The 10,924-nt window shown below is 34.0% G+C and overlaps 1 protein-coding gene across 1 annotated transcript in view; it reads right to left on the bottom strand.

The window, feature by feature from the left end:
- Positions 1-1,015: 1,015 nt before the first annotated feature.
- Positions 1,016-10,924, bottom strand: part of LOC120525420 (dihydroxyacetone phosphate acyltransferase-like) — a 38,078-nt gene continuing 28,169 nt past the window's right edge. The window contains exons 14-16 of the mRNA XM_039747679.1: positions 4,798-4,897; positions 4,592-4,685; positions 1,016-1,908 (exon numbers count right to left, since the gene is read on the bottom strand). Of these exons, the coding sequence (XP_039603613.1) occupies positions 1,803-1,908; positions 4,592-4,685; positions 4,798-4,897 (300 nt within the window). The 3' untranslated portion in view covers positions 1,016-1,802. The remainder of the gene's footprint in view (positions 1,909-4,591; positions 4,686-4,797; positions 4,898-10,924) is intronic.

Here is a 10,924-nt window from a genome sequence, read left to right as displayed (position 1 = left end):
CCTATTTTTTTTTCTTTTCTCTGTACCCTAATAAGCTTTCATATAACACTCAGACAGTGAGCTACGCCTTTTCACAGCAACTTTAAAATCTAACAACTTCTTTTTTATTTTGGGCACTGTGCAACTTTGTGAACTTGAGCTTTCAAGTTTCTCTGACACTCTATGTCACTCGATCAACTTCCTTTTGTTGTTTATACCACTGTTTAAACTAACAAATAGTACGTTTCTCCTTGCCCCCACCTGGTATTCGTTGAAATTCTTTTATTTCCCTCGTGCTTTTGCCATTGCCTTTTCACAGAACGCTGAGCTTAAGGGCTATTTATATTTATTTGCATATTCAAAGAGGCATAATTCTAGGAGGAGTTGGGGTGGGGCAGCAGGCGCAAGCACATGCATTACTTTTCACGCTGACTGGGATTTATGGAGTGGAAGAACGTGGAAGTTGGCGTATGCACAGATTTATCTGGATTTTTTTGTGCATATGCACATTTCCGCTTTTGTCCATCCGCCATGTTTTAGTGTGAATTCTATACACGGCGTTATGCATTAGGCCCCTGGAGTGGGATTAACTGTTGGAATATCTGCAGTTTTTTCTTTACATAGCAGTGAAAGAATCAAATGAGCTAGTTAAAAAGTAAAATTTCCATAATAGAAAGAAAGGCACCTATGCTATTATGTCTCTTAGCAAGATAACACAAAAATACTGTAAGCAAGTCATTTAGGGATGAGCACAACTCAGATAATAAACTAAAACAACAGTCAATCTGAAGCAAAGCTGTGCAGTTTGCAGGGGTGTGTTGAACAACTGTCTTGCAGGAGGTAAGTGTCAGACAATACGCTCAATAATATGTTCTGCAAAGTTCTCACGTCTGCAGGTTACCAAAAGATCAGAATTATTAGCAAAAACCACTGAAGGCAAAACTTTATGTGTAAGCCAGAACATAGGCATGAAATGTGGAAGCCGAACTAATAATGACAGAGCTTTAAAGAAAAAATAAACACAAACACAAAACAGTAGTATTTTTAGAGATTTATCGAAACGACAGGATATTTTTCATCCATGTGACTATTTTAAATCATCATTGTACAAATCACATAATAAAAACTTTCTTAATAACCAGTCAACAATATGGTTGCAACCTTAAAAAAAAAAGCAATGAAAAATGGCAAAGTGAATGGCAATCACAGTCACAACTATAAAAATAAATAATGTCAAGGTCAAATATAAATTTTTAAAGATACCTACTAAATGTATAAAATATAAAAATAATGAGTTTTACGACATGGAAGAGGAATGGTTGGCAAGGGATGGGGCTAAAAAAGGACCTTGTGCTGTCCTTAGGTGGACGCAGAGACTCTTCACTCATTATTTTCATTTGCATTGTCACTTCTGTTGTATTCCCTGCCCTGTGTTTTTTTTTTGCTATAATAAATTATCTTTATTCATTTACATTTACCTTCATGTTTGTTTTTATGAGTTTAAAATTGCCATAACAGTATAAAAAATAATTAATATGTAACATGTTACTAGGTTATAAAAACTACAAAGAGCACAAAGTTTTACAAAGCTTACAGCAGCATAATTCACAGTAAAAACATAAGTGCATTACAACATACTGAAAGTAAGCCATTTATTGTCACTGCATGAGCAGATTGTTGATCAATCATAACTGAGTCCTTGAATTTTGTCTGTGCACAAATGGCTTTATATTTTATACAGATTATATTTTAAATACAAAGAATAAAAAGTAATATTTCAAGAAAAAATACTATAACTGTATTAATCAAGAAAAACTAATATATTAAAATATTTTTTTATCTTTTGGTAAAATATGAACATAGTTATCTAACTTTTTTTCAATGTCCATAATCACCGCTTTATTTATTTGAAAGGCTTTTTGGTTGTCTCTGAAATAATATAAAAACAAAAAAAGAACAGTTACTGTTTGTCAGCAGAGTTTATAACAGATAAGAATATTTTCTAAAAATGTAAGAAATGTATAGACTGTCTATTATCTTCCAATTTTACAAAACACGGAGAATTTGAGCAAGAATTATTTCTTTGTATTTTTTTTTGCTAGTCTGTTTACTTTTTTACAGTAATTAAGACTTGAACATTAACAAGATGTTCAATACATACTGGCCTGTTAGCAGAAAGTACTCATAAGGTTCAATACAATATAGTTCTGTCACTTCATCCTTTTCACTATAATACAAAGCAGTGGAGAAGGCACTAAAGAGAAATACCCATCACTTTGCCAAAACTTTTCTTCCAAACAATTTCTGTGATCAGCTTACAGTATCAATTGTTTGTTTTAAAGTACAAGTACATATGAATCTAGCCATGAATAAAACCAGGGATTCTCTTCAGGTAAATCACAACCTATCTTTACATCTTCAATTCCTTTGAGTAGTCCACAAAGAGCTCAAATTGTGGCATCAACATTTTGTTACTCGTTTTATAAAACCACATCAGACTAGTTTAAGCTGTCTTATTTGGTAAATTAATTTTTCATCCTCTATCTTTCCTTAGTACGTACTTGCATGTTTTTTAAGCTGACTGGCTATGCATTTAATTAATATATTACTTTTTTGAAGTATAATCACTGTAATTATTTTAGCACTGCAAAATGCACTCCCTATAGATGAAGCATGGATGTTCTATCTGTGTTAGTGAAGCTTTATGTTTGTAGCTCTGGCTTCCTCTCACAATATAAAGTCATTTTACAGTACTAAAATTTGTCCCATTGTAACAAATGCTTGCCATTGTGAAATAAGGTCTTATAATAATAATTACAAAAATAGCTTTACACGGAAAACGCTGCAGACCAGCAAGTAACCCTTTCACCTACCAACACATGGACCTTAGTTCATTTTACAGCATGGGAGTGACCAGTTTTTTTGGAATTGCTACTTTATTTGTTTCCATTTATGTAGGTTTCCTTCCAGATCATAAAGATATGCCATTAGACTGATTGTCAATACTGGCATTGTGTGAGTATGAATGAGTATGAATATGTGTCACTGTGCCCTGCACTAGGCAGGTATCTTTTCAAGGGTTAACTTCTGCACTGGCTTTAGTAATCCTAAAAATTATGAATGAATGCCTACACAAGACTTTGCCCGTGCTATTTCTTAGAGTGCCCTTCCTATAGCTATAGAAATGAGAGTATCATAAGCAAAAAAATCTATAGGATCTGATTCTGATTCACACATTATTTATGTGGAGGTTATATATTATTTCTATGGCCATGTGGGGTCTGTCAGTTTTATCTCAAATAGTGAAGATGTGTGCATTAGCTTAACTGGCAATTCTGAATCAACACAAAATGAACGTGTTTCTCCTCTGGCTCATCTTAAAATCCCTTCTTTATGTCCTTTTTTGCTTCTTTTGTTTATGTTACTAGTGTTAATTTTTTGTATTATTCAGTCTTTCTTATTAGCTGAGTATTATTTAATTTTTGTGTGTCTGTGCTTATTCTATTATGTTCCATGTGTCTTGTGAGAAAAATCCACAGTTCCTTGTAGTTCATTTAATGCACTTGCCATTTTGGTGAGTTTCTTTTGTGATTTTTCTGTACATTGTTATTACTGGATTTTTGTCCCTTGTGCTCTGCTTTTCAACTGTTCTTTTGATTTATTTATTGGGGGATTGTCTTGTTGGATTAATTTGTTATTGTTGTTTCAGGCAATTCCTTCGGCCTTTTGTGCTTTTCAGAGCTTATTTTTGTTTCAGAGCATTTTTGGGAAAATAAATCCTTTTGTTTATAAAGATTCTACATTTGCCCTTTTTATTCCTAGCAGGGTTTTGCCAATCTTCCCACCTCTAGTCAGAAATATTTTGGGACTTTTGTGATTAAGAGCCCTAAGTTCAAAACAGAATGAGTATGTGCCATTTGACACAATTTATGTATCCTCCTATGAGCTGTTTGCTCTGTATGATGTTGTTTTACATTTTAGCTCCCTACAACTATCTGATGGAAAAAGCAGATTTACTAATGGTTGGATAATCAATTCAGCAAATTTTTAACTTATGAGTCTATTATTACTAAATAATGTTTTTTTGCATTTTATTCTTTGCAGAACTACTATTTTAGATGCTTATTATACTGCAGCAATCCCCTTTATCTTCAAATATATAGCAGGTAACATGTACCAAAAAGCTATGAAGGAGTAAGGGAAGTAGAGGTCTGTGATAACTTTGGCTTTAAGGATATGTAAAGGACAGGATGTTAGTTCTATCTCCAGAAAGTAGCTGGAAGAAGTATAATTTGTGATAGATGGTGTAAGCTGGATCAAGTGGAAAAAGTAAAGCATGCTTCACATGTTTCAAGAGTGCACATTGTAAGAGTATCACAAAATAGGAATTTGTTTGTTTCCCGTTCTGACTATTTTCTCCCTTTCTTTTCAGAAAACAATTTCAGTTACACTCCTAATAAATGAAAAAGACTATTCTAGCATCACTTTTTATTGGCAACCAAAAAGACACCCATATATATTACAGTATACGTATGCAAATTGAAATTTCATCTTCTATCAGACTAAGAAGTATAACTCATACCAAAGATAAATTATAACATAATTTGCTTACATCATAATCTTCCTTAAAGCATTCAAATGCAGCAGCGCTGCCAGGACATTTTTATGTAGCTCTCTGGAAAGGAGGTCATACGACTGAAGTCTTCCTATATACACATATAAACATTCATTTTAATCTAATTTGTGAGATCATCATTAAAATAAACACAATAAAACACGGTAAAAAGCAAAAAATAAAAAATAAGACAATCCAGTTACCTGATGAAAGAAGGCTAACAGCATAATTATGAACTTCAGAAAAGTACTGCTTCTCTTCAACATTATCACCGGCCTCCTCAATCAGGTACCTACATACCACCTGTAGAAAAAACAAAATGGTGACATATCTTTTTCATGTAAAAATATGGTGTTGTTTTCAGTAGTAATTGTGTAAAAAGATAAGGTATAAAACATAACCTCTTCTCAAGCATGGCCTAGCAGCTAAATCCACCACTGACCCACTGTGCGACTCTGAGTAAGGTGGTTAACCTGGCAGTGCCACAGTCTTTTTTATGGTCCATATCCCTGTATTCTGAGAACTGCTAATTGTATCATAAATTGGTGTGTTAATAGTACAAATCACAATTTTTTTTCTCTTTGTTATTATTAATCATACCTTGTAATACACTCGTTTCAATAAATATGTGAAACTGTACGTAATTACTGCTGCAGATTTTAGTAATATAGGTATTATGTTTAATAATCTGCATGCTATTATTTATTACAGTAAATACTAGTGAAACTGACCTAAAATAAAATGAAAATAAAAACCAAGTTAAAGATAAAGAGCTGTTGTATCTCTTACATTTTCTAAATAGATACTTTTTTCAGTTCCATCATTTATATCAGTTACATTGTATTTTATTACTTCTGGTGGGTCATCTGGAGTTGACATCAATAATATCACTGGTATAGCTTTGCTAAGTGATGGTCTTCAAAGAAACATCAATGTAAGGAAGTAAAAGCAATGTTTTCATATGGTTGGAAGTTTTGAGTATTTGATAATCTTATAAATTGTCACCGTAAATTTCTGTCTCTGGGGCCTTATTGAAATATGTATCCCAGATTTTATCTTACACACCTATGTGCCATTGGGTTTGTCTACTGCTCAAATGCTCTATATTCAGGATTATGTCTTGCTTGTGAATGTGGTTCACTGTCTTGTCTTAAAATTATTTCTCATTCTTCGTCACTTAATCACTTTCTGCAATTTGTTTGACTCTCACAAGATGTAACTGTGCTTCTTTTTGTTTCTACCATTTTGAAGGTTAGCAGTTGGTTGTGCAATCACTTTGCCATAAACACACAACCACAGGTCACTTTGCTGAACTTTATTTACATTTAATAAAGTCTGATGTTCCAAGATCAATAATTATAATACACTTGATTATGAATTCTGAATACATAGGTACCATGTTGAGAAAATGATCAATAGTTGGGCTTGTGTGTACTGTGCTTGTATTACAATACATTTTTCTGGTCATAAGTAAATTACCCAGCTGACTACTGGGACCTCATTTTTTGAATTTCCAAAACTCTTCAGGCTATATTTAGGATTACTTTTTATTCTGTCTCATTCTTTGACACTTAATCACCTTTTGTGATGTGCTTGACACTCAGCAGATGCCAGTGCCGGACTTTTCTTTGTGCCATCATGGTGATTATAACTTGGTTTCTCAATCACGTAAACACATAACTACCACAGGTCATGGCTACCAGGTTGTTGCTACCTACATTTTTTTTTAATGTCCAGAAGAAATCAGGTCATAAGATTAAGATTAAGGTTTGACCAAGATCAACGATCTAGCTCCAGTACTTCATAAGCAATCGTGTGTCAGATGGACAGACCTTAGCATTTTATATACAGTGTACAGATATCATATATAGATACAATATTAGAGCTATATTATTAGTTTTCACACTGTTCTATATAAATGTTTAAGAGTGAGTATCACTTAGTAATATTGAACTCTTGGCATATTATAGAATTTTACTGTTTCTTATTTATCAGGAAAAAGTAACATATGTTGGGTTAGGGTGGAAGAGGGAGGAGAGAACAGCTATTCTGAACTTCTTTGTATAAAATATACAGGTATGTAAACATTAGAACATAGATAAACATAGATAAGTTGTTATATTTGTGTTTTTTATTGAATAAAATGAAGTTCAGTATTTTAACAAATTCTTGTTTACCGTGACACTATAAAGAGACAATGTGTGGCACATTGATTGGACATGCAAATTAAAATTTCATTGTACTCTTGCATGTATATGCAATACTACTATTACTAATACTTTTTTATATCTGTTTTTATTATTTTCAGATTTTACTGGCTGCAGGTTTCAGCCTCTGAAACTCATTTGTTTTTAAATTGGCGAGTTCAGGAATGACATTAAAGTCACTCAAAGTCAATACCAGAATAATCTGGAAATAGGATACATCAGCACTTGTGACTTATATAAAATGTATAAAGTATGCTGATGCTACATAATCACAATCCAATCCAATTGCACCCATATTATGTTTCTATGGATGATATAATGAGAACTTTTTAAAAAGCTGTTAGAGTACCTGAAATTATTATTAGACACTATGGGATTTGGAAAGAGGAATTTCTAAACCATTGGCATAAATATATCCATGACAATGTGAAGGGAGATACAGGTACAAGCTAAGGAACAATAATGGATTCAGAATGTGTCTACTTAGTGACTAATTATTGTTATGTTATTTAGCTAATCCTGTTACATCTTTCTAATGTGCATATCCATGGCAGGCTAACGGGACAACTGGAGGCTATTCCAGCAAGCATCTGGTGCAGTGCAGAAGCAATTCCTGGACAGACTGCCAATCCACCACAGGCATATGACAGACACAAAAACTAAGGCCAGTTTATACCAGCACCAATCCACCTAACACACATACTTTTGGACTGTGAGAGGAAAACAGAGCGCCCCAAGGAAGCCCTCACAAACACAGGTAGAACATGCAAATGTAGGGATACCTGGCCCATGAACTCTGGTTTCCTTAATGTGAGGCAGCAGTGCAAACACTATTTCTTAATGTTTCCCTCATGTTATAGTCCACACAAACAAAAAATGTCTGTATCACCCCTTATCCCTCTGAAGCTGGCTGGTGTGGTAAGTGCTGTAAGTTTCCCTTATGCAGCAGTAACAAAATCTGACTTTGAACTGCTTTTTGCTTGTCTGAATTAGTTCACTATTACGCAGTGGAGATAAAGGTATTTGTAGTACACTTCAAAGTACCCCAATAGAGTTAACATCCATAAGGCATTTCATCCAGATGAAATTTCACAATGTTTTCTTAAAATCTGTAGCGATCATTTTTCTGGTGTTTTACTGACAATTTTATTTATTTATTTATTTTTTTATTTGGCTTTTTATTAATTTTCTTTACATATTTAATGATTCCCTAATTTATCCATTCTGGATAATTCTTTAGTATTTTTGGGTTTTTTTTCTGAATATATTTATTTATTTGATTTGAAAAAATGAAGATTCCAAAAAATCAAATCAAATTTGTACAATGAAGCAGATAGCATGAAACACAATCAAATCAAACTTAACAAAACAAAATTCATCACACAACCAAGAGAAAGAGAGGAGAGCTGACAGCATTGGCATAAATGATTAATCTTAAATAATATTAATTATTTTATTTATTTATTTATTTATTTATTAATTTTATTACAATCCATACAAAGCAATCGAGTTTTACAAAAGAAAAATTGAGTTAAGAACAGATCGATCCCCACCCCTGAGAGAGAGAGCAAGCCAAGCCGCGTTAAATTTTAAGGCTTGTAAACATACCTAAATTAATAAATTCTCTGTGCTTTATGAACTTATTTTAAAATATTACTGTTTAGATCCTGCCATGTTTTGAAAAAAGTCTGTATGGATCCTACTGACAATTTTAATACCTCTGTGAGTTAATCTACAGTTCCTTTCCCCTTGAAAAAATACAAAAATTATGTCTGTGTCAACAAAATTAAAAGTAGACTGTTTCAAGGACTGCAAATCAATTGCAGTCACTCGTTTTAAGATCAAACGTTTTAAGACACTAGTGCTAAGAAACATTAAATATAGTTTTGGCCACGTCCAGTTTGCATATTGTAACAACCATTCCACAGAGGATCCCACAGCCCGCTCAATTCATACATACTGGCATACCTGCAAAAGTAAAAACTGGAATGTGCTGTACCATTAAAGCTGATTATATACCGTGACTTAGTGCCACGGTTTGCAACAAGATTTCTGACTTATTACCTGGCAGACTCCAGTATGTTCAGATTGGAAGCATTACTTCCTCTAAACTGATCCTCAACACAGATGCCCCTCAAGGTAGTTTGGTGAGTCTCATGCATTACCTATGTTGCCAAACATAACTCCAAGTCCAACAGTGATAAAATTGCTTACATTGAAGAGATTTGTCTTCTGATTTGGTGTCTTCCCTGGACAACAACCAACCACTTAATGTCAGAAAAATCAAAGAGCTGGTTGTAGACATCCAGAATCAGAAGTCTGACCACACTTCAATTTGAATCAGAGATAATGCTTTCAAAAGGGCCAGTAACAATTTTTGAAGGCACTATCATTGAAGACCTGAAATGGACACAATACAACCAGGCTTGTTTGAACAAGGCATGCCAATGCATTTACTTCCTCAAATGTTTGAGGGCAGTCTATATGTTTCCAGTTATGCTGACCAGCTTCTACAGCTGCATAGTTTTGTTCATCCTTACTGACTGTGTAACATTCTGGTACAGCCCTTGTTCGGTTAAGAACCACAAAGCTTTACAGAGAGTGGTGATTTGAGCTCAAAATATTACTGGTAGACAGCTTCCTTCTATTCACAACATATATAACACACACTGCCTTAGAAATGCAAACAGTATTATGACAGACCGTCACCATTCTGTACAGACACTTTTCTCCTTACTCAATTCAGAACCATTAACCCAATTCAGAGTCTGTTTTATCTAATTGTCATAAATCTACTTAACAGCGAATCGTAATGTCAACTGACAAGTTAGATGTTGCATTGAAAAAAATGTTATATTCACTGTCTTAATTTTGATATTGTACTCTAATTACTGTGAGAGGAATAACATACAAAATACCACTTACTGCAGGGGTCCCCAACTCCAGGCCAAGAGGGCCGCAGTGGCTCTAGGTTTTCATTCTAACCCTTTTCTTAATTAGTGATCTGTTTTTGCTGCTAATTAACTTCTTTTAATTCATATTAATTGACTTGCTCTTGAAGACTTAGACCCCTTAATTGTTTCTTTTTTCCTTAATTAGCAGCCAAACAATAATGAGATACAAAATGAGCCAAAACATGAGCAGAAAACTGTGACCATCATATGATATCTGAAAATAAAGAAAAATGAGGGTCTCAGTCATGTTGATCTGCTCAGGTCCACAAACGGTGCTCTTAGAAAAGTAAAGAAAAATATCAACAATTTTAAAAATGTCTTCTATTGCATAATGAGAGCAGCAACAAGCCATGGAATTAAAGAATGGGTTCAGTTAACAACAAGAATTAGTAATAAGCAACTGGTTGGAGTGAAATTGGTTGGAGTTTGAGGGCCTGACATAGGTGGTCTTCTGTTGGCTCACTCACTTTACATTTAATTTCTGTTTAAGGAAAGAAATGAATCAATTCAGAGGAACGATGAAGAAATTCAGGGGAACAAATCTTTAGAAAAACAAGCCAATTAAAATTAATTCAAAAGATGCTAATTAGCAGCAAAAACAGGTCACTAATTAAGAAAAGAGTTAGAAAGAAAACCTGTAGCCACTGCAGCCCTCCAGGACTGGAGTTGGGGACCCCTGACGTACTGTATTTTAATTCATAGTCATAGGGATTATATCCTATCCGAGTAGCACTGGACATAAGTCAAGAATCAACCCTGGAAAGAGGGGCAGTCCATCATTGTAGCTACTAATGTACACACCCACACTAACATTCTCATATGGCTAATTTAGAATGGCCAACTAATTTAACATGCATGTCATTATAGATGAGGGAGAAAAACCAGACTACCTGGACAAAAAAACATGTAGACATGTGTAGAATGTGCAGTTGGACTACAGCTAGATGTGGAATTCTAAACATAGACGCAGGGTCTTTAAAAGCAGCACCGCTGACCTATGTGGTACCAATGCCACCCTACCATGTGCATTTGACACAAAATTTGAACTTAAATGAACTTAACATACTGGGACAACTTAGCTATAAGCTAAGAAAATGAGCCTGATAGACTGAAAGGTGTCATTTCTCAAAATTCTTGTTCAATGTTTTGAAATTGCTTAATACAAATCC

This window comes from Polypterus senegalus, chromosome 3, assembly GCF_016835505.1.
Source record: "Polypterus senegalus isolate Bchr_013 chromosome 3, ASM1683550v1, whole genome shotgun sequence".
NCBI classification, from domain to species: domain Eukaryota; kingdom Metazoa; phylum Chordata; class Cladistia; order Polypteriformes; family Polypteridae; genus Polypterus; species Polypterus senegalus.
The sequence above is the reverse complement of the archived record's forward strand: the minus strand, read 5'-3'. Positions and strand labels throughout refer to the sequence as shown.